The sequence below is a fragment of the Gracilinanus agilis genome, chromosome 1 (genome assembly GCF_016433145.1).
Source record: "Gracilinanus agilis isolate LMUSP501 chromosome 1, AgileGrace, whole genome shotgun sequence".
Classification (NCBI taxonomy): domain Eukaryota; kingdom Metazoa; phylum Chordata; class Mammalia; order Didelphimorphia; family Didelphidae; genus Gracilinanus; species Gracilinanus agilis.
In genome coordinates this window covers 29,301,054-29,325,915 of record NC_058130.1, presented here as the reverse complement: position 1 = coordinate 29,325,915, position 24,862 = coordinate 29,301,054, and the positions used below count along the sequence as shown (strand labels likewise).

The 24,862-nt window shown below is 41.7% G+C and overlaps 1 protein-coding gene across 1 annotated transcript in view; it reads left to right on the top strand.

The window, feature by feature from the left end:
• Positions 1 to 2,775: 2,775 nt before the first annotated feature.
• LOC123246957 (titin-like) overlaps positions 2,776 to 24,862 on the top strand; it is a 194,331-nt gene continuing 172,244 nt past the window's right edge. Inside the window, exons 1-4 of the mRNA XM_044675735.1 lie at positions 2,776 to 2,941; positions 3,729 to 3,801; positions 7,802 to 7,891; positions 9,249 to 9,358. Of these exons, the coding sequence (XP_044531670.1) occupies positions 2,776 to 2,941; positions 3,729 to 3,801; positions 7,802 to 7,891; positions 9,249 to 9,358 (439 nt within the window). The remainder of the gene's footprint in view (positions 2,942 to 3,728; positions 3,802 to 7,801; positions 7,892 to 9,248; positions 9,359 to 24,862) is intronic.

Below are 24,862 nucleotides of genomic sequence, written 5' to 3'. Positions count from 1 at the left end.
TGGGTAACATATAACCAAGGAGGTTTTGGGAAAGAGTCATCAGAGATCTGTATAATCATATAAGAGAGGTGGGCCAGTCATATGGCTAGAGGGAGGGAGGAAGGTTGCATTGTAATCCACACAATGTCATGAAATCTGGAGGAAGGTCCCTGGTACCTTAGGTGACAATGTAGAACATTTATGGGAGAACAAGGGCAAGTGTCACCCAAGATGAGAAGGCATGGATTTATTGCTAAGTAGGCCATTAGAAAGAGAATCCAAGCCATATGATAAAATTAAAGATCCATTAAAGATATTGATGAATGAATAGGTATAGACCAAGGTGCATCAGTTAGCAAATGGCCTTCTGCTCATTCCTCTGAGATCTGGTCCTATAGGGACTAGCATGTACTTTAGAATTAATCTAAGAGAAGAGCTGCCTCTAAAAAATGCAGGGAGTTTGAATTTCCTTTTCTAGAGTGACAGGGAAGTGACCTCTGGATACAACATGCATTGTTATTAAGTTCTTCCATGGAAGGTTTTCTCCTATTTTCCTCATTCTGGGATTTTTTTTTGGATGACGGAGGGTGAGAGGGATGAAGCCTAATCTTTATATTCACTCTTTTCATTAGATTTCACATTAAATCAGCAGGGAGTTAACTCTTTCAGTCATTCTTGATTTTGAGATGCCTTCTCTTTTTACATGACTATTTCTCATCTGGCCTACAGGCTTCCCATAGAAATGCCTCTAAACACAAGTGATGAAATGAATTCATGGCAAAGTGTGGAACACCCATATTTTATTTGGTGAGCAAGGGAGGAAGAAAAATTTACCCTAAAAAATCCCAACACCAAAAGTCCCACAAGAAGTTTGGGTGGTTTGTTGTTGTTGTTTTTCATTTCTGGCAGATTTATAATACAGTAAACTTTGTTCTGAAGTCCATGTGTTTGATATTACACTTCTCAGTCAACACTGTTCATGTCTTCAAGAGGTTCTAAAGCTTTTTTAATTCAGTGAAGGATGTTGCTAGGATGTTGAACTCCACCTCTCTCTCTCTCTTCTTTCGAGAATGTTATGGATAGTCCCATCTTAAAAAATTCCAGATGAACTGGACCAGTGGAGATGAAAGATAGATCTCACCAGCAGCTGTGTGCAAAGACGATGCAAAATTGTGTGAAGTGGAACCCAGAGATGGCAGAAATGTTAACTTTTCATTTTAAAAATAATATAAACATCTCTGAGCCCATGATGAAGGGAGGGGTGGTAGCAGTAAGCAGCAAAGGACTCTTCAGACTTTGATGCTAGGATGCTGCATTGGATAACATCAATCAACAGCTCCTTCTTGTTGAAACTCTCTCTTCCCTCCATCTTGCCCCATCTCCTTTCTTCTCATGCATCTCTGAGGATTCCTTCCTGGCACCCTCATTGCTTCTTTCTTCACCCTTAAGCATGGGTGTTTGTCAGAACTGTGCTTTTGGTTTCTCTTTCCTTTTGATATTCCATTCTCTGCACAATCTTTTGCTTCCAGTCCCATGGCTGAAATGATTATATCTATGCAAATATTTTCCAAATATATGTGTCCACCTGCATCTTTCACCTAAGTGCTGACCCACATGAAGACTACCAAACCGTGGACAAGTGCTATGAAACATATATTCATAAATGTTCAAACAAGCGTGCAATAAATCATCATTTTGTCATTGCTGTTGTTGATCAGTCATTTCAATCTTTTCCAACTCTTCATGACCTCACTTGGGATTTTCTTGGCAAAGATTCTGGAACGGTTTGCCATTTTCTTCTCCAGATCATTTTGTAGATGAGGAAACAGAGTTAAGTGACTTGCCTAGGATCACACAACTAGGACATGTGTAAGGCTGGATTTGAACTCAGGTCTTGCCAGTGTTCTGTCCAATCCAGCTTACCATCCCCTAAATCAGGTCCTGCTTACTTCTTGCTTGGACTATTGTAATAGCCTCTTCAATGGTATCTCTGCCTTAAATCCCACCGGTATTTCAAACTCATGAAATCCCAAATTCAACTGAACTAATATAATTCAAGCCAACCAACATTTATAAAGCGCCTGTTCTATACCAGCTGGACAATAAGTACCGATTAGGCACCTACTGTTTGTTAGCTCTTGGGTCAGGTGCTAAGAGTACAAAGACAAAATGAAAAACAGGGCAGGTGAAAGGGTGCATTCATTCCAGATATTGGGAACATCCTATCCAAAGATACAGAACAGGAAAGAAAATGTCAAGGCTAGAGAATGGCTAGTGGGTCAGGATGACTGGAACACGATGGTCACAGTAACCATAACAAAAGCAAAAGGTTCACAAAGAAAGCACTTTACAAATATTATTCCATCTGATCCTCACGACAGCCCTGGAGGCAGGTGTCATCACTATCTCCGGGTTACAGTGGCCTCGTGCAGGAAACAAGGGCGGGAGAGCTGATAGCTCCTCGCGTCCCTTCTGGTGCCCTTCCATGAAGCAGAAAACTCAGTGCATGTATTTTTGAGCAGGAATTGAAGATGGAGGCATTGTCAAGTCAACTCTCTATATAATGTCCTGTATTATCTTGCTTTTTCTGTTCAGAGGAGAGTAAAATAATGGAGTAATTCAAAATCCTGTCCATGTTCATGCTTGTACCACGAAGGATTTTGGCAATGAATCTTATTCATAGACTTCCCCTTTGATACCAAAAAGGAAACAAGCATCGGAGGTACTTACATATCTATGGACCCAGCAAATTATACGATTCCTCTCCCCTCGTTTGGTCCGTCCCCGTTATAGAACATGATAGTCATTGGAGGTGTGGAGGAGCGGCTGTTAGGAGGCAGTTTTTCCTTTGGCTCACAGTCCCTCGATGTGGCTCTTGGTAAGGATGCCCTGCTCATACCCGGCTCATCCAAAGAGCACTGCCAAAGCGTATCTGGAGGCAGAAGTCGACCCTACATCTCTCGCAAGGCCACAGGATCATAGCTGGAAGGGATCTTAGGGACCCTCTAGAGCAGTGGTTCCCAAACTTTTTTGGCGTCCCGCCCCCTTTCCAGAAAAAATATTACTTTGCCCCCTGGAAATTATTTTTTTAAATTTTAATAGCAATTAATAGGAAAGATAAATGCACCTGTGGCCATCACCACTTTCCTGGATCGCTGCAGCACCCACCAGGGGGCAGTGGCGCCCAGTTTGGGAATCACTGCTCTAGTACAACCTCTTTGTTTTACAGATGGGGAAGTCAAGACCCAGGAAGGGGCCAAAGTCATGAGTGACAGAGACAGGCTACCTCACCTGTCCTCGCTGTCACCTCTCTGCCCATCTAGTCCTTGGAAGGGTTCAAGGGCACAGTGTTAGAGGAAAAGATCACTGACTCTGAATTCAAGTACTTCCTCTGAAATGGCCTGGGGCAAGTCTTTTCACCTGGACCTGCTGGGCCTTAGTGTCTTCCTCTGTAAAAGGAAGGGATTGCACTAACTGGCCTGGGAGCCCTTTCCATATCTAGATCTACAATGCATCCCTGAAGCCCACAGTGCAGGCTCTACATAGTCATTCTTTTGATAATCAATCAACAGTCATTTATCAGGCACTTGTTAAATTCCAGAAACTGTGTTTAGCTCCCCCTACTTACCCTCCACCCCCAAAACCCCTCCGTTCCCTCATCAGTCCTGAGCTACTCCACCTGAACTGGCACAGCCCCTTTCTGGGTTCTTGCCCTCCAATCCAGCTCTGCTCCTCTTTGTCTGCTCCAGGTTCTACACTAGAGCCCCCAGACTCCACTCGGTCTCAGCCTCTGGCATGGCGTCTCTTTCTTTTCCACTACAGGTCTGACCAAGATCTAGGACTTCCAAGACTCACCTTTCATCCCTCCTTCTGCACCTGCCTCCTTTCCACCTGGGAAGAACAGCTGGATTCCCCTTTTAGGACGTGGCTGGCCTCAGAGCCATAACAAAGGCAGGACAGGGCTTTGCATTAGGCAACCACATAGTGTGTCTGTGTCTGTGCCTGTGGCTGAGGAGGGGGCTGGAGACTTCCTCCCTGGGAGAGTCCAGAGAGTTTCAGGAATCCCCGTGCCTCATGGTCCAGCGGTCTGCATCTTCATAGTGCTTAGGGAGGGAGGGAACCCTGGACAGGGAGGGAGAGAAGGAGGATGTGTTGATGGAGGTTAAACCACCCTGTCTCCAGAAGGACCCTAGCACTGCCTCCCTTCATGTTGTGTTATCCCGGTTCTACTGCTCTCCTTCTCTAAATGAAATTGGTGCCCATTATGAGTTTAAAAAATAGAGTGATTAATAGCTAAAGAGAGGGGCAGCTGGGTAGCTCAGTGGATTGAGAGTCAGGCCTAGAGACAGGAGGTCCTGGGTTCAAATCCAGCCTCAGACACTTCCCAGCTGTGTGACCCTGGGCAAGTCACTTGACCCCCATTGCCAACTCTTACCACTCTTCCACCTATGAGTCAATACACAGAAGTTAAGGGTTTAAAAAAAAAAAAGGACACAACCATTACTTCCTCATTCCATCTCTTTGTCACACCTATACAAAATACCCTCATGGCCACTCCTCCATATGAATTCTCTTCTCTTATTAGAATGTAAGCTCCTTGAGGCCAAAGACTGCCTTTCTTCTGGCATTCCAACCAGTTCATAGTAAAGGAAAAGCTCTGGAGTCATTATTCAAATCCTCCCACTGCATTTTATTTCTTGTGTGACTAGGGGAAAGCCAAGTCTCTTTGGGTCTCAGTTTTCTCTAAAATAAGGGGAGAGGTTGACCAGGTGGTCCCCCCTTGCAGCTCCAGAACTACAATCCCATGATCTAATTTGGAAGACCGAATGGTTTATTCAACTCTTGGGATTGGAAGACCATCATGTTAGGAAATCTCAGCAGGTCGGAAAGGATACTCCCCTCCCAGACCCAAGCATCACCATTGGCATTGAAAGAACACGTTTGTATATCCTGGCAAACTTCTTATGATAAAGGATTAAATATTTCCCTGACAATTCAGGACTCCTGAGTCTGCTTCCTTTGAACAAGAAATATTCTAAATTGTGAGCCCCCAAGATAAGGACCAGGGGAAGAAAAGGCTTTGCTTGCATACACATTTCACACGATAGCATTAGTCTTCTTTGGCTCATACTAATGGAAAATGAGAGAAGAAAGACTCTCTCAGACTCCTCAGTGGGCCAGGTCCAATGAGCTAGTCTACTCCTTGCTTCAGGGAGCAGTTAGGTAAGATGATTGGTTGTTTGAAGAGGAGAACTCTAGGGAAAGAAGAAGGGAATCCTCTCAGTTCAGATAATGATTTCTAATTTTCCTTAGGCAAGTTGTCTCATCAGCCCAAGAAACCTTGATTATCACTGTCTTAATTTACCCAACTAAAATGATAGCTACTTCATTAAGGGGCATTTCAAGGTTTAATTAAGGTTGTGAAGAATGTGTTGATCCTCAGATAAGACACTGGAGAAGTAAGAGAGAAGTTCTAAGGGACAGTAAAAGGTTAACAGCTCCATTTTTGTTGTTGTTTAATCATTTTTTAATCATGTGAGACCCTTTGTGACCCCCATTTGGGGTTTTCTTGGCAGAGATTGCAGGAGGGTTTGCATCTCTGTCTCTAGCTCATTTTACAGATGAAGGAACTGAGGCAAACAGGGTAAAGTGACTTTCCCAGGGACACACAGCTAGTAAGAGTCTGAGAACAGATTTGAATTCAGGAAGGTAGAGTCTTCCTGACTCTAGGTCCAATACTCTATCCAGTATGCCATGTTGTTGCCCTTTCAACTTATTTAAGGAAAGAAATAGGCCAGGCACTGTGCTAAGAGCTTTATAAATTCTGAATCATTTGATCCTCAAAATAATACAACAGGGGGCAGCAGGGTGGCTCAGTGGATTGAGAGCCAGACCCAGAAATGGGAGGTCCTGGGTTCAAATCTGGTTTCAGACACTTCCTAGCTGTGTGACCCTGGGCAAGTCACTTAACCCCCATCGCCCAGTTCTTACCACTCTTCTGCCTTAGAACCAATGTACAGTATTGATTCTAAGACAGAAGGTAAAGGTTAAAAAAAAGAATACAACAGACTTATGAGGTAGGAGCTATTATTATTATTGTATTGTTATTATTATATTATTATTATTATTCCCATTTTTCACTTGGGGACACTGAGGCTGACAGAGGTTAAGTGACTTGCACAGGATCACACAGCTAATAAGTGTCTGAGGCCAGTCCTCCTGACTCCATGCGCCATGCTTTAATCTGTTGGACCACCTAGCTTATTAAAATGATGGCTGATGTTTCATAAAGCCCCCACCTCCAAATGGAGCATTGTGGCTCCCTCCTTGGGCCTTTTGCACTTTTGACCAGTGAGAGTGCACTAAGTCGAGCAGCACTAGTCCTACTTTGGAGCTCCTTAGTCATCCTCAGATCGTGTGATATAATGTATATACATCCCCCAAGAAACCCTTCTTCTACCTCTTGCTGTGGAGACAGTCATCCAACATCCTCATTTCTAGACAGCTCACGTCAGTAAATTATTCTATGAATCTACCCCTCTATCTTTTTTTTTTTGCATTCCAATCACCACATAATAGGTGATTAATAAATGTTTGTGATTGATTAATTAGTTTAGTTTAGTACAGTGCCCCCACACATAATAAGTTCTTAATTATAAATACTTTCATCCATCCATCGATTCATTCATTCATTTTGAAGTTTCCAAAGCACTTCACATTTGGTCTGAGCTTCACAATAAGGTCAGCTATTATTATTCCCATTTTATAGAAAACTAAACTGAGGGTCAGGAAGACTTTCCCACAGAGACAGAATGCAAACCTCAAGTCTCCCCTGACTCCCAGTTTTATCTCTGGATTTAAAGGGTTACGGCCTCCTCTACCTTTCATACAGTAGCTAGTGCACGGCAGGAATGAGGATAACGTGGGGATGGGATTGGGATTTAGGGATGCTGGGGAGCAGTAAGGCCAAGGGAGAGTGGCAAGGGATGGTGTCGGAGACTAGTGTTGTTGGAGATGAAACAACAGTGATAGAGATGAGGTACGGGTACGAGTCAGGGACTGGGTGAGGAGTGGAAGCTGGGGTTGATAATTGGGTGAGAAGATTAAGCAAATACAGGGAAAGGGGTGGGAGACGAAGAAACCAAACTACAACAAAGGTCATTTCTCAGCCTTGGCTCTCCTCCTCGCTGGTGGATAGAGAGACGATGCTGCTGCTGCTGCTCTGTGCCCATGTGAAGGTGGAGCTGGCCAGAGTATTAATCAATATATCCACCAATGAGCATCTTATACAAATTCCCAGGCTTGAACACAAAGAACAGGATTTGAAGGCAGATCCTCTGACTATAAATCTAGCCGTCTTTCCTTGGTCCCAAACACCCCTCTACCTATCTGTGGGGCGTCTTCTTCGGGGTGAGCTTTGACCCAGCCCTCCAATTTCTTTTGAGTAGGGAAGGCTCCCCTTTAAAGCATTTTATAGCATCTTCTCTGTAATTTATAATTTTAGAGTCCCCACCCACCACATTGAGAATCTAGATGGACTGCCCAAGGTCATATAGCCTCCTTGAACCCGGGCTTTGCTGAATCCAAGGCTGGCCGTGTAGTCACAGAGCCATGTTGTCCCTGGGAGTGAGCTCTGTAATGGTCAAACAGCACTGCGTTCTGGCTAAGAGTTTCCTCACACTCAGGATGTTCATCAGCTCTCTCTGTTTTTCCATCACTTCATCACCTTTCCTTTTTTCTCTTCTTCTTTCACTTGTCCTCCTTCCAAGACATTTCCTCATGCACCAGTCTCTATTGTAATCTCCTGTTTTTGATGCTTCAGCTGTTACCTCAGAAGACTCATGCTTGGACTTTTGGCCAAGCTGTTGTGTTGTTTCATAGAGGAAGATGCTGGCAGACTCCTCCGAGGCCTGTAAGGCTTGTACTTCCCCCAGATGCTTCCTTTCATTTCTCTGGGCAGCCCTTCTCTCTAGGGTCTGAGGGCTGCTGGGCAGTGGCCCAGGCCTTGCTGTTGTCCAGTCTCCTCTCCTTTTGGGTAGAGCCACAGATTCCAAGTCCTTTTTTTCTGGTGCCCTTTCTTCCTCAGGATCTGATAGAAGGTGTCCCTGATTCCTGACCCTCTGCCTTGAAATCAGAAGGATATTGATCTTTTTTTCCTGTTAATTCCTAACCCTAAGCCTCATCTTGGACTTGGACTCTGTTGTTTTGGAAATGACCGAGAGGCAGGGAAAGTCGGCCCAGCCTCATCCCTCTGAGCATAATCTCCAGAGAAAGGAGGTCCTTAGCCAAACCATCCTTCACAACAGGAAGAATCCTGCCTGAACCACTGAGCAAGTGCCCTGAACCCCAACTCTGAAAATAACCAGATTATCTCCCAATGGCCACATCCTCCCTCAGCTGCCTTTTCACAGCCTTCCTTTTGCCATGTAGAGGCCAAACCCCTAAAACATGGGTGGCCCAGCTGAGTCTGGGCTACACGGTGAAACACAGGCCAAGGCTTGCCCCGTTTTGCCAGCACTGAGACACCTGTCTTTGCAATATGAGCTCCATTCTTGGTTGCCCATCCTTGGACTGTGCCCTCCACCCAGTCCTCGGAGTTACACATTCGCCCTCTCCTTTAGGCTATCATCCAGAACATCTCTTTCAGGCTTGTCGGGGACAGGGAGCCCAGGGAAGGTTTCTTGGAGTTCACAACTAGTTTCTGAATCTCCATGAAGGTCACCTCTGCCCCGCACTGCCAACTTCGCCTCCAAGTTCCCTTCTAGATCAAAAGCTCTAGGTCTATGACATCTGAGAAAATGCCTCCTCCCAGGAGAAGTGGAAATCTGGTCTCTGATCTCCCATCCTTGCCTTTGACTCTGGAGTGGTGGGAGTGCTGATGGGGGGATGCTCAGTTCCAGATTCCCCTACATTGGAGCCAGGTTTCCATAACTAACTGGAACAAACTCACTGCTGCCTAGAGAACTTACTCTCCCACTCCAGTCTTTGAATCACTTCTTTCCCCATTGCCCCCCTTCACCTCCTCCCCATGTATCCACCCACACTGCTGCTTTCTCTCTCCATACCCCAACTCCCTCTTAGTCCACATCCTCTGTTTACACTCTGTTTTCCTAGACACGGGCTCGGTTTTCCTCTCTCATAGTCAAGGGCCATTTTCCAACCTCAGGTGAACAGATGCTCCCCCTTTGCCACATTCTCATGTCTCCATTTAAAGGTAGAGTTTCTTCAGGTGACAAATCTTTCTCAAGCTTCTTCTCTGTATTCCCCAGACTTTGGGAACTCCCTCAGCAAAGCTGGGAAGCAAGTGATCAGATCACCTATAAAGGAAGATGTCGGGTCCTGGCTGCTTCCAGGGAAAAGCTGCAGCTAGCCAAGCCCAGTAAGGAGGATGTATGGGGGAAGACAGAGGATCTTAACCTTTGTTACTTCATGGCTGGCCCTCTTTGTCGGTCTAATGAAGTCTATGGACCTCTTCTCAGAATAAGGTGCATAAAATAAACCATGTCAGATTATTGAATATGTTTATGAAAATCTTCTTATCAAATTTATCTCCTGTCCAAGTTCAGACTTCTTGGAATCTATCCAGAGGTCAGCTAAGGGGCCACAGACCCCAGTTTAAGAACTTATGAAGACTTCCTAGCTATGTGACCTTGGGCAAGTCACTTCACCCCCATTGCCTAGCCCTTACCACTCTTCTGTCTTGGAACCAATATACAGCATTGATTCTAAGATGGAAGGTAGGGGTTTAAAAAAAGAGCATGAAAGAAGAAAGTATCTATTAGATGGCTCCAATGGCCTCTGCTCAATCTTAGGTTATTTGATATTTGATATTTTATTTTTTAAACCCTTACCTTCTGTCTTAAAATCAATACTGTATATTGACTCCAAGGCAGAAGAGTGGTAAGGGCTAGGCAATGGGTTTAAGTGACTTGCTCAGGGTCACACATCTAGGAAGTGTTGAAGACCAGGACCTCTCATCTCTTGATCTGGTTCTCAATCCACTGAGCCACCTAGCTACCCCTATTGTTTGACATTTTGTAAACAGTGATTTGGATGAAGGTATAAATGATATACTTTTCAAAGTAGTATATGGCCCTGAGTAATTAAAAATAGCCAACATACTGGGTGACAGAATCAGGATTCAAAAAGTTCTCAAAAGGGTAAATCTAACCAGATGAGTTAATAACAATGAATGCAAAGTCCTATTCTGAGGTTCAAAAATTCAATTTCACAATCTAAGCTTGTGGATGGTGGATACAGTGCCTGGGTACCATTTCATTTAAAGAGAGGATCTAGTGAACTGCAAACTCGATGCATAAACAGTGTAATTATAGTTCCATGAATCTATCATTCCACTGATGTGCTTGTTATCTTGAGTGATTCAGATTATAACTCCTCCATGTCCCCTTCTCACCTTGTCTAGCTTTCTTTCATATTCCTCCCTTCTTCTTCCTGGGATTTATGAGGATGCTCAGTGACCAGGGGTCTTCCTTGGATAACAATGGAGCATATGGGCTCTACAAAAGGTCTGCCTCATTTCTGCTATATTAGAGGACCATTTCGAAATTTAATTTCAGAAAGAAAGTAGGGGGAGATGAGAGTCATTGAAAGAACTGCATGATTTATCAAATACAACCCAGCCTGTTATCTTCTTTCAATTTTATACTGTCTAAATAGTCACTCTATAGAGTTTTACAAGGAATATGTGCTTATGGAACAACTCTATCAAACAACTGCATATATCATAGTCCAGACAATAGAAATTCTTCATTTACTTGGTGCTTCCTATGTGAGTAATTATTCCAAACTCTTCAGCAATATATCAGATTTGATTTAGGAGATTCCTCTATAATTGGTCATTTGATGCAATCAACCCAATATCAAGCATAAATGAGAGCATCTGGAGGACCTCACCAACTATAGGGAAACCCCTTTCCATCTGGACTCTGAGCTGAATCTCTTCCACAAAAATGGTATATACTGCCTTGGTTTATAATGAGCATATACTGCCCTGGTTTATGCCTTACTTAATCAGAGGATTGGCCAACAAGTTAGCTCTGATGTCATATCTAATGAGCAATCTTGGCAATATTGTTTCCAGCCAAGCTGGGGGCATTTTACATGCCACCACATATACTGAAGGTGACTCCTGAGTGGTGGAGAGAATGCTGATATGCCTGCATGAGGTCCAAAATTGGTTCCAGACTTTTTTTCAAGGCAGGGCTTTAGGGAGGAAGCCTGTGGTTGCAGACTCTCTTCAGGACCAACTCCAGAGAGGAGAAGAAAGTAAGACTTTGGAAGCTGCAGTCAAGTCGATTCCTCAGCATGTTCCTCATTTCTAGCTTCCTTTCCAAAAGACTGGTGAAATTTCTCCTTGGAGGATACCAGCATTAGGAGTTTCTTACAGAAAGTAGAACTTTAGCTGAAACTTTAAGGAAGGTAGGGAAGTCAAGAGGTAGACAAAATGAAGGAGAGGATTCTAGGCATTGAAAATATCCAAAGTCAGGAGATAGAGTTTTGTGTTCAAGAAGCAGCAAGGAGACTAGTGTCGCTGGATTATCAGAATCTAGAGATAAATCTTTATTGCATCCTTGAGCCATGTGATTCAAGATATCCCTTGTGATCAAACATATCTTATAGGAGCACACACTCATGCAGGAAAAAATACTACTCTGATTTTAGGCTATAGGACCCCAAATTAAGGAATTGGTAGTCTGGCCTTACATTTGCCCTTGTTAGAAAACATCTAGAGTACTGTGGTCAGTTCTGAGTGACACATTTTACAAAGGAAATTGATAAGCTGGAGACAGATCATCCCAAGGAGGTTGACCAGGATGGAAAGGAGCCATGGAAACATTCAATAGGACTATATAAAGGAGATTGGTTTGTAAAAAAGAGAAAATTTAAAAGACACATGTCAGCTGTCTTCAAGTATTAGAAGAAATACCAAGTGGGTTAAACCTCGTTCTGGTCAGAGCTAGACAAAATCAAATTGCAGAAAAGTAAATTTAGGTCCCATGGAATGGAAGTCGTCCTAATCATTAGTGATGCCCAAAGGTGGAATTTGCTGAGTTAAAAGACACTGTGATCCCCTTTATTGGAGGAAAAACTAAATGATCTCTGTTTGGGGACAAAGAAAAGGGAATAATAGTCGGTTGTTAGATGGATCTTTAACATTTTCCCTTCCAACTCTGAAATTCTCTGATTCTATGTTTGAATTTTGGTCAACTGGTTAACATTAACCAAAGTGAAAGAAAAAAATTTAAGTCTAATTAGAAAGAGAGGGGATTCATTATGTAATCAGAATCTCAAAGCTGGATGGAGTTCATGAGAGCAGCGGAGAGAAAAACCTTACTCTTGACTGTCTACAACTCCATTTCAACCCTCATACAGGGCAAGGTCCTTGATTTCTACAATAAGAAAAGAGTCCCATATCAAAGTTTTTGGGGCTCAGGTTACAATTATTTGAGGGCCTAATCTGGTATTTAGGACACACAACAAAGATGGTATCCTCCTAGTTAGAGGCAGTTTGATGGAGAGGAAAGAGCACTAAAGCTATAGTCAAAGGAAATGAGTTCAAACACCACCTTTGTCTCTTTGTAACCCCAACCAAATCACTTAATTCCTTCATACTTCATTTCTCTCATCCTATGAGAGGTGGTTGGTCTCTAGGGCATTTCCTAGCTCCAGATATATGATCCATATGATTCCCAATTATTTAAAAACTAGTAGGAAAAAAGACAGATTTGATAACTATCTCATATAAGAAAATAACTCACAATTCACTGCATACTTGGAAGCCAGAAACCAACTTGGGTAGTATTATCATGCTACTGACACATGGACTCCATCCTTCCTTTTCCCAGAGCCCTTTAGGTTGATTCTGACCAACTTGTTCCATATCACCATTTGTTCCTTCTGAGAAAATAACCCAGAGGGTTTCTCTCTCTTCTTTGAGGAAAACTTTATCTCCAAATCACCATATGCATTCACCTTCTAAAACAATGACTTTCTTTCCTGTGGAAAAGAAAAGAAAAAATAGCAACAATATCAATAATGCTTCATAAACAGTTATTTCTGGATCCCAAAATAAAATAGAGTAAAGTGATGGGCGGAAAGGAAGTTGAGAGGAGAAACAATGGAGTACTAACTGTGAAGTTAGAGTCACTGGGTTCAAATCCTTCCCCAGATAGGATACTTGTTAGTCAAGTCACTTAAACTTCCCTGATCTCAGTTTCCTTATCCGTGAAGTAAAGGATTTCAATGTCCCCTTAGCACTGGGTCTATGGCCTGAGATTTGTTCAGGCCGTAGGTAGGTAGCATATTGAATAGAGTCCTGGACTTGGTGCCAGGAAGATTAGAATTCAACCGCCTCAGAAAAACAGTTGACCCCAGGCTGGAAGTCACAGCCTCAGTTCCCTCATCTGTAAAATGAGGGCATTGGATTCAGTGGAAGTCCTTTCCATTCATTCCAAATTCCTTTCTGGTTCTAGTCTAGCTATGATTCCTAATTGGGGGAAAAAAGCACTTCTTTTTTCCCCAATGGAGAAGTAAAGGAAAATATTTCATTTCCTATGAGGTGGAAATGTAGAACCTGAAAAGGTCCAGAAACAGAATTCTGGGCAGGGGAGAGGGGATGGGAGAGTGCAATTTACAAGCACCTAGTCCATCACAAGCTCAGACCCATTTCTGGATTCAGCCAAATCACTCTCTTCCTCCCTCCCTTCCCCCCACTGCTTCAGAGCTAGCCTTATAAACAATCATTAGCTGTCTTCAAAAAGTTTTAAATGGCTATCTTGGTAAAAGGGAAATCAATATTCTTTCAGCCTGGGCTTTTAGCAGATAATGTCTCTCCATAAATTGTGAGCTTGACGACAGGGGAATAATTCATCATCTCATTACATTTACATATGATGTTCCTCCTTGTAGTAGGCAGGTTATCAGCTCTGACTGGGAATCAATCCAGAAACAAATAAAAAGGCCCAGGAACCTGATTATTTCACGTCCTGTTTATAGACGCCATAGCTTCACCATTTTCCTTACATCAGCTAGTTTTTCTTTTTTACAATTCTGCAGTGCATACTCCCACAGAGATGCAGCCTCCTTACTAAAGAGTCCTGATGACCTCTGCAACTTTCCAGACTCGTTAAAGTGGGTGCCTGTCTGGGGAGAAGATTCTTCCCTTACTCCAGCTTTCTAGCATGGACCTTGCTGCCTCTCATTCAGTTTGGGCAACCATATCTCTAGGGGATTAAGAATAAGCAACAGGGCTTTTTGTGTTAAGCAACAACTGAAAAGAAAAGGGGTCATCATCCACCAAGGAATGTCTGGAACAAAACAGTCTATACGAATGGCAGAATGTCATTGTGTTATAAAAAGAAACTCAGAGAAGCAATGGAAGACTTGTATGAATGGATGCAGAGAGAAGTAGGCAGAACCAGGAGACCATATACACAAGAATGTAAATGAAAGCAACACCAAAAAAGCAGCCAAGCCCCGATCTATTAAAAATGACTGGTATTCCATTCCAGAGAACAGTTGACGAAATATAGCTCTCTCCTCAAGAGGGATAAATCTTCATTTGTATTTATATATATACATATTTACACATATATATGTATGTATATATATTGTTATATAATATTATTATAATCTATGATTATAGACATAAAGTGTTGCTATCACCCATCTGGCCAAGTCGTTGTTAATTTTTTTCTATGACAAAAGGAAGGGTTTAATGAGTTGGTAGGAGATGTGGTTATCACTGGAAATGATAGTGGTACAAAAACCAAATCGTATCCATAAAACAAAAATACAATAAAAAATCAACTTAAGTGTAACTTGATGAAGTGGATAGAGAACTAGACTTGGAGTTAGAAACACAATCCTGAGATCAAATACTACCTCTAACCTACCCTGGGCTTGTGATCAGGCCAAAGAGCTCTAATCAGCTTTGATTAAAGCAGAGAAGGTGCCCATGTGAATTGTAAAGGAGTTACTTCAAGAGTATCCAAAAATCTATGAAATCTCATTTTCAGTCCCTATTCGTACTACTAATGATGATGATGATAAAAAACTAAGTTGAAAGAGCAAACTATCTTAGGGGGAAATTTAAGGATCTCTCCTCAAATCTGGCCTGTAGCCCCTCTCCATCACAAATACTAAAATTTTCCCCAAAAATGCATTTCCCTTCTCCCTCCCCCACCTCCAACAGAAGAGGGATCTGTCATGGATTCATTTGAATTCCCTTTCAAAGCAGAAGGGCTCCCTCAGTCCTTGAACAGTTGAAAAGTAGTCTTTTCAGCCTTACTTCTATCACGCATACCTATCTATAAACACAGAATTTGGTATCTGCGCAAATTCTCTTCCCCAAATCCCCAAGGCCTTCAGCAACTGCCCTTTTTCTTTCCTTATTCTTCCTAATCAGAGGGTGAAAGCTGTAGATTAGGGCTACCACCGTTACATGATCCTTTTCTCATTGAAAAGATCACGAGGAAGAGTAGAAATGGGGAGTTGGTGGCAAAGAATGAGGGTCAATCCAGGGACCTCACTTTAACCTCCTCTGGCCCACCCATGGAGCAGTCCTTTTCTCAGGATGGCCTCTGTCCCAGATGCTTCAGCCACTGGTGTTTTAGAAAGAACAGATGATCCTAACATATCTGAACTCTACAAAGCTTATCTGAACTAAACCCAAATTCCAAGGGTTTTAAGGTTTTGCCCATCACTTATCATAGTCTGCTTCGTCTGCAATGAAACACAGATAGGTAACCCTCATCATTCATCTTTCCTCTCCCCTCCCTTTGGATTCAACCAGCTAAGTATCTGCAAATATCTTGCTAGGAACAGATGGTGGGGAGCCCACAGATGAGTCACTGGGTTTGGTCTGGTAAGCAACAGAACAAAGAAAAAGATAGGCCTGCCTGCTTGCCTGCTGCACAAGATGTTTGCGGTGTATTCAAGGAATACGTATGTGTGTCAGTATGACTGTTTTTATTTGTTGTTCTTGCTGCTAGGGTCTGTGCCGACCTTATCTCTTCCTCCCTCCCTCCATAAACCCTCCACTTCATACAGACTAGATTATTCTCCATCTCGGAACACAACACACATGTTCACTCCCTGCATCTTGGCTCACATGCCATTCCCCTCACCTAGAATACCCTCCTCTGTCCTCACCATTTATTTAAAGCTTAGTCGTTCTGGAAGACTCCTCGTCCAATTTTGTTGTTGTTACCAGTGAATATGTCCGTGTCCTCTTTCTTCAAAGAGATGATCATTTTCTTGAGGGTGAGATCAATGCCTTTTACTCCCTAAACCCAACAGGACGGGGTACTACTGTCTATAGAGAATAGATGAATGAGTGAATGTTGGTGAATCGCTGCTACAAAATGATTTAAAAAAAAGTTCAGACTCACAGAAGAAATAAGGTCATCATTGCTTCCTAGAAAAGGTAGCATCCAAGTTCATTTTTTGGCATACAGAGTTCTCCAAGTACATGCCTTTGAACATAAAGAAAGTGCTGAGAATTCAATATTAATCCCACATAACAAAAATGGAGATGACATCAAGTGGATAAGTAAATGCTGATCCACATAAAGAAATCAGGCGATGGAATTTATGGGATTTTTGCCTTTTTATATCTCTTGTATCAATTTCCTAAAGCCTTGGTTTTCCTGGGATTTGTTGTCCATGTGAGAATGCTAAGTCGTGGCTCCACAGTGTTTTCCCATCAGCTCCTTTGATTGATTTGACCAGTTGAATCAAACAGCTCTTTTCTTTATTCACTTCACAGGCTAGACGGATAATAATCATTCAGTGGATTGACCAATTGTTGGACTAAATGGGCCGAATGAAGCGGGTGCTTTGGTACAGAAATGTGGTACAGTGCCTACTGGCACTGGTTTCTGGTTAACAAGTTAGCAAACTTTTATGAAGGCCTTACTATGTAGGAAGTACCTCCACTATTTAGCAGGCACCCAAAAATCCTATTGGCTGATTATTTGAGAGGGTCCTAGAAGAAAGGTGCAGAGGAGATGGGCTTATCATGTGAAGAAATCTTAGGGCCGGGATGAATCTGGTTAAACTCTGCAGTAGGTAATGCTCTTGATTTACAGAACTGGCTCACCGTCTGAGTACTCAGGATTTCCTCTTCAGGAAGCCCAAAAGTTGTGAAATCAACTTCACCAATTGGTTAAATCCACTGATACTTGTATTCTTTCATTCAACAAATATTTACTGTATACCTATAATAGAGAGAGGCTGACGATTTGGGGCAACTGACTCACTTCAGTCCAATTCACCTGCAAGTCAAGACATCATCCATGATGTCATTTGGTCCTCTTTGGAAATGAAAGATGAACAAAAATGGCAAAAAAACTCTAGCATTGCTACTCAGTGCTATTGAATATTACACATACACATACAGAGAGACATTAGATATAGTTCCCTGTCCTCAAGGACCTTCAATCTAATTGGAGAGAAGTACAAGGCAGCAAATGAAAACATTTCAGAATGAGGGACACAGAAACAAGGCAGCAGCAGAAGAAAAACAATGAGAGCTAACGAGGGGTATAATGAATAGAGTGAGCCTCAAAACCAGGAAAATCTCTGACATATACTCTCGGTGTGGCACTGGGCAAGACTTTAACCTCTCAAAGATCTAGGTGACTCTCTAAGACTATCATCAAAAAAGAATGGGAAGACTTGCAAAAGTAAAGGGAGTTTATTCCCCTGGGCATTATCTAGACCAAAGAAATTGTAGATGTAACCTGTGTCTCCAACACCAACAAAAAATGGTCCAGATGGGTTGAAATCCAGCCCTTGACACATACTGGCGGTGTGACCCTGAGCAAATTATTTTACTGCTCAGTGAATCATGTACTCTGAGACTATAAGCAGACACTGTTGACCTGCGTGGGCCAGGGAAGGTCTGTACTTCAACAAAGTCCCAGGACTACTACCCAGAAAGCAAAACTCCAAATTCACGTTGTATGCAGCATCTCATGGGAGCTCCTTAAGTCATGGGATCCTCAGGCTTCTGGTCTTGTATCTCCAACTGCTTAGGACACTGTCAGGAAAAGAGAAATATTAAATGTTTATTAATATAATGCTTAATGTAGTGTAATAGGTGACAATCTAATGAATGCCGATAAAATGATCAAAATTCATAAAGTACAGAGAAGTGGGTTAAATCAATGTGGATGAATAGACAAGGAAGGCTTTTATAAGAGAGATGAGACCAACCAGGCCTTAAACAATGGGTAGCATTTGGTCAGATGTAGAGGAATGGAAAAGGTCTTCCAAGTATAGAGAAAACCCTGAGCTATTAAGAGAAGCAAGATGGAGAATATCTAGGCAATCAATAGCCACAACTGGCATTGTTCAACTAAAATACCTTGGCTATGTCTACAAGCAGGAGATCCTGGGTTTCATTACTTTAATTTTTTTGAGTTGAATTGAGGGGAAAAAACATTTCAAGGTAGGGAAACACAGCCCACATAGTACTAAATATGATCAACTTTCTGATATTCTCTCTTTTTCAGCTACATTTTAGCATCAGATCCACATGACCTTTAAAGGCAGATAGAGACAAAAGATAGGCCAAACGACAGACAGACAGACAGATAGATAAACAGATGGATAGATACATAGAGAGAGACAATAAATAGACCAAAAGACAGATAGTCAGATAGATAAATAGATGATAGATAGATAGATGATAGATAGATGATAGATAGATAGATAGATAGATGATAGATAGATAGAATAGACCAAAAGACAGACAGATAGAGAGATAGACAGACAGACAGACAGACAGATAGATAGAGACAATAGATAGACCAAAAGACAGACAAATAGACAGATAGATAGGCAGACAGACAGAAATTTTCCTTTTTTTTTGTCTTTAAATGTCTAGCACTTAAAGGATGACTATCGAATGTGGACTTTTACTGAATCAACAAGAAAATGCCCTCCGTCTGGACATCCTTATCAGAATAAATACATCAAAATGTACTTTGCATGTTCGAAAGCCACAGCCTTGTGGTGGCCCTCACTGGGAGAGGTTAGCAGAATAAGTCATTTTTACGATAAGGGGAAAAAATGCTTTTCCCTCAAACCCAACAGATCTTTTGTTCAGCTTGTCCTCCTAAACTTCATCGAGAAGGCTTATTGTTTCTTTCCCCTTTTCCCAAACTAGGCAATGCTTTCCCTCCTTGACAGTTTTGTTGATATGCCACCGAATTCCCAGCTTCTTCAAAAACTGTCTCTCCAGCAAACCTCAGAGCCACTTAAGCCCTACATTAATAAGCAAAGGGAAATCTACTTTGCCTCAAGTATTCCATCAAACTGGGAATGTCTGAGGATCTGACCTTTGCCACTTAGGGTAGAACTAGTTTAGATGCCTTGCTGGAGTGAAAAAAAAAATAGTGTTTTTTTTTTTAAAACCAACAAAGATTTGGTCAATGGTGCCCAGCCCATTGACTAATTGATTGGCACTTACAAGCTGCATGGCATGGTCAGTCTTTTAATTCTTTCTGTCCCTCAGTTCCCTCAACCACAAAATGAAAAAGCAAGACTTGATGGTTCTAACGCCCCTTTTAGGTCTAAATCTGTGATCTTATAAATGTACTCAAACCAAGGTTGGTCCCCATTGATTAAATCTTGGTCTAAAAAAAACAACAACTTGTGGCAAAGTGAACACAAAGACAAAAACAGTCTCTACCCTCAAGAAGCTTACAATCAACACATACGAAATCTATAAACATAGAGTGCATATTATGTAAAAATTTATTTATACAAAATAATACAATAATATTATACTTATACAAAGTATTTATACAAAGTAATACAATAATATACAAAGTATTTATACAAAGTAATTTCTAGAAGGAGATGGAAATTAGGGGAGAGATCAGATAAGCTGGCGGGGAGAAAGTGACTCCTGAGCATTGCTTTAAAGGGAGGTGGAGGCAGAGGTGAGGAAGGAGCCAGGCTCAGAAAGGGGGTTCACTTGTACAAAGACTACTAGACAAGAGACAGAATGTTGTTTCTCAGGACTCTTGGTCGGCCAGTTTAACTAGAATCACTGAATCTGGGGAGAATGCAAGAAGAGTGAGTCGAAGGCAAGGCTTATTGTGCTTTCATGACCTTCCAGACATCGCAAGGTTCTAAGGCTTCAATATAAATGATTAGAGCTTATGAAAAAGTAAAGCCCCAAATAACTTAGGAGCCAAATGCTTAGCTAGCTCATCGGGCTTGGGACTCTGTAAAAATTCCAGCTCCCCATGAAAGGCAATAATGTCCCTTAAAAAGATGACATTGCCCTTGAAAATACAATTGGAGCAATAAAACAACATGGTTTGTGGTTAGCAGAACTTATTATAAGAGAAGCATATCCCATATCCTTAGGCCTCAAGGCTGAGTGCTTCAAGGCTGAGATTATCTCATGATAATAGCACCCCTGCTGTTCCTTTTTGGCTATTCTGGGCCTCCTTTATTGTAGGGGGAAAAGTGTTTTTTGGTGCCAGAAATAGTTGTAGCTGTCTGGTTAGACTACGAAACTTTTCAGCTGAGCTGTAACATTCTGGATACTTAATCTGTAGCAGGCTAGAATCGTGTCTCTTGCTTGGGGACCCAACTGGAAAGGACAACCCCAGAGAATATAAAAAATAAAAATTAAAGAGGGAGCAGACAGAGGCCAAAGGGACACATGGTCAGCTGAATATGGGGCTCACTATGGGATCACTCCAACCTTCATGAATCCATCGGGGCAGATTGCACGGCGAAAGCTGGTGGCAGGAGAACTCTTTGAGGACTTGAACTCAAGTTTGTGATTTTCTAATCCAGTAATTAATGGCATCAGCATTTGTCTCCAATGGATCCATCATGAATGCAATCCAATGGAGACATTTTCTGGACATTTTCTGGCTTTGTTTCCCACCCCATGGAGCCGTAGAGAGACGACACCAAAATGTGGAAATCAATGATTTTTGGTGTCCTTGGAAGACATTCTAGCAAATGGAACTATTAGTCAATACACAACTGTCCTTCATTAATTCCTGTTTACTAAACACCAGTCAGACCATGATAAGGAGAATGTAAAACCTCATAAATGGGAATCTTATGAAAGCAGATTGGAAAAGTCTTTAAATTTGTTTTTAGGGAACATACTTTGATGTAGTTTTCTGTTTCTTTGGCTTAGAGATTATTTCTTTCAGCCAATGTACATTTTTTTCTTATTGTCTAGACTGGATATCCTTAATATTAATTAATTAAACTCATGATGTTATTGTTTCCTTCTTCTTCTGAAAATTGCCTTTGTTTCCAGTTGTCTGGTATGAGGATATTCGAAACAGTCAAGAAGTATAAGCTTTCTGACTTCAAACCCTGAAAAAACAGTTCGGCTTGTGATGAAATGTTTCTGTATTTCTTTAAAAAAAAAAAAAGACATTTAACAAGAAGGGGAGCTGAAAATAATTCAAAATCTGGCCCTTTTTCTTTTTGATTTTTTTTTTAAAGCAGAGTTAGATTTGCTCAGCATTCCTACAGCCCAAGACCTTGATTTATAGGGAGAAGTATAATTTGGGCATTTTAGGTAGATAGAAATTGATCAGTAGCATCACAAACTGGTTTCTGGATTAGGGACACCCGAGTTCAAGTCCTACCTTCAGACATACTACTTGCATGTCCTGAGTAAATCACTTATTCTTTCAAAGGGGGGGTTAACTATATTGGTAGAAGGAGTACCTTAAAGCCTCAAGCTTCCTAAAGATGAAAGAAACCACAGATCTGGTCAAGAAAAAAGAGCTTTGTACATGGGACTTTCTGGAATTTTCAGGGGGAAAAAAAGTCATGTGTAGACATCTGCATATTTTAATTCAGTTTTCATTGAACCATATGTGAGGGAATAAATATTTTTGGCATTTTATTTTTAAAAACTGCTTCAAAATGTTCTTTTTCAGGAAATAAAGTATAAAATTGATTATGGTAGTACACCCAGTCTGCTCTAGCCATTTGGGGAATGAAGAGTTTTCCTCTGAAGAGGCAGCTCAGCCAGAGATACTAAAAGCAAAGGGGCTTTATGAAAAGCCCAGCTTAACTTACACAAGGGAAGATAAGAAGTCTAATGCGGGGTGCCGAGGGCCATGTGAAATCAGCTGGTTGGTCAAGAAAGATTTATTAAATGAGTTTTCTGTGCCAGGCACTGTGTCACACAGAAATGGGATGAAGAAAAGCAAAAACACACTTCCTGCTCTCAAGGAGCTCCCATTCTAATGGAGGAAATGCTTCAAGCAGGACTTGAACCCAAGTCTTTATGAATCCATATTCTGTCCTCTATGTTGCATTGCCTCACAGTTTCTATCATAGAAGGCTCCAGGCAGAGAGGATTCCAAAAAAAAGAGGAGATGAAAGGAAAGGGGACCATGCCTAAAACAGAGAGCTCCACTCACTAAAAAGAAACCCCCTCAAAATAAGAGTTTTCTGGATTATCATAGGAAACTTGAGCGCCTAAATCAATTCTAATTTCTTCCAATGAAGTGCTCCATTTAAAACAAAGGGTACAGAAATGCCTAAATGGTTCTAAACTCCATTTGTTTTTTTAAACCCTTAACTTCTGTGTATTGGCTCATAGGTGGAAGAGTGGTAAGGGTGGGCAATGGGAGTCAAGTGACTTGCCCAGGGTCACACAGCTAGGAAGTGTCTGAGGCCGGCCTTGAACCCAGGACCTCCCGTCTCTAGGCCTGACTCTCAATCCACTGAGCTACCCAGCTGCCCCCTAAACTCCATGTTTTTGAAATGTTTTCAGAACATAGTGCTATCTTTTAGGATCATTCTATGAACCAGCCAAGGACCTCCTTTGATACTGGCAATGTTTGCTGGGTAGGGTGCAGTGCTTGAAGCCCAATAAACTTTCATAATATTATTGATGTTATAATACCACTATATTAATAATAATATTGATGTTATACTGATGTATAATTACTATAGTATTACAATGATTATATCATAATAGAGTATATTAAAAACTATAATCATATATTTCTAGCATATTAATAATCCTTATAATTAATATTTCTTGCTACTACTAAAATTATAATTATTATTCTATTTCATGAAATATTAATGATTGTTATAGATTAATAATAAATTTTATAATACGAATAATAATCATACAATGTTATAGTATTGTTTAATAATAACACCCCATTTTAAGACTTTCAAAGGTATCCCTCTTAAGAAATATAACTATCCCCATTTTATAGAGATGAAGATTAGAAATGTTAAGTGACTTGTCTATAGTCACATTGTTTTAGCCATAATAGCTAATATTTTTATAAAGCTTTAAGGTCTTCAAAGCATTTTATGGCTATCTCATTTTATCCTTATGACCATCCTAGGAAGTAGGTGTTTTCATGATCCACATTCTACATTTAATAAAACTGAGGCAGATAGAGGTTAAGTGACTTATCCAAGGTCATAGAGCTAGGAAATATCTGAGACCAAATTTGAACTCAGAGCTTTATCCAAGATACACTAGCTTCTCCAGCTGTTGTGTTTCATTAAGCTGCCTAGAATGTGTGGGTTGGGGGAAACACTGGTAGTTTGTTTACAATGTCTCCCAAGATCCCTTCCAGGTCTGAATCCCTTTTCCTAAATTACATATTCATGAATCAGTCAATGGTATTTAATAAACAAATACCTGTGCCAGGTACTAGGCTAGGCACTGAGGATACAAGTATAAAGAAGGAGACAATCCCTACTAACCTTGCGTTGGTAATGGCGCAAAGTCTCAACTGGGCAATAAGGGGAAGGCGGTGATGTCTGGGGGTTCCAACCTTGCCTGGTGTAGCTACATGTTCGTTCACTCAGGCTATGTCTACACCCACCCAAGTCAAAAGACCACCCGAAAACATTCAATCTGATGACTTATTCTGTCAGTAATTAATTCAACATTCTCCCTCCCCCTAAATCTTGTCACTTTCTCTTCAGAGCATAGATGGGAAACTCACGGAACCTCAGGGGATACTAATGCCAAGGTCCTCATTTTACAGATGAGAAAACTTGAGGTCCAAAGAGATTTAGAGACCTGCCCAATGTAGGTTTTAAGAGATTGTACATGCCGGAGGAACTACCTCTCCCAGCATGCCCCAGGAGTCCCTCCCCTCTACTTCCTGGTGTGGGATTGGTCTTGAATGGACCAATCCCATGCTAGGGGAGAGAGAGCGCGAGACCACTCCCTATTTCCTGGTATGGGATTGGTTGCGCAAGGAGGCCACACCACCTACTTCTGGGTGGTCTATATAAGGACCAATCCTGCGCCTGGGAGAGGCCTTTGCATCTGAGAGGATTCAGAAGAGTTTGGGGCGCTAGTCTAGTTCATTTCTGCTAGGGAAACTCAGGTGGTGGGGCATGCTGGGAGAGGTAGTTCCCTGGCATGCGCAATCTTTTAAAACTCACCCGCACGTCATGCAAGTAGTATTTGTTAGAGATGAGATTTGAATACAGCTCCTCTGAACTCCACAGCCAGAATTGTTTCCACTGTACCCTACAATCCATGGGAACTTAGTGTTACAGCCCCCTTTTCACCAGTGAAAGGAGCCAAAAAAAAGGAACAGAAAAAGTCTGGAAGCGTTACATTTCCCATTGTATCCCCTGCCGGATAATCCATTTGTCCTACTCCAGTTTCTTTCAGATCCCTGAGCCCTCGGGGCAAATATATGTTTTCACGGTCATCTCAAAGAGATTTTTTTCTCTTTACTAATAACAATACCAACAAAACCAGCCCTTTATTGTCATTTAGTTCGATTCTGAGCTGGGTCCGATATCGATCAGCCTCTGAGAGAGCTGCGGGGGGGGGGGGGAAGGGGGGGGGAGGCATCACCTG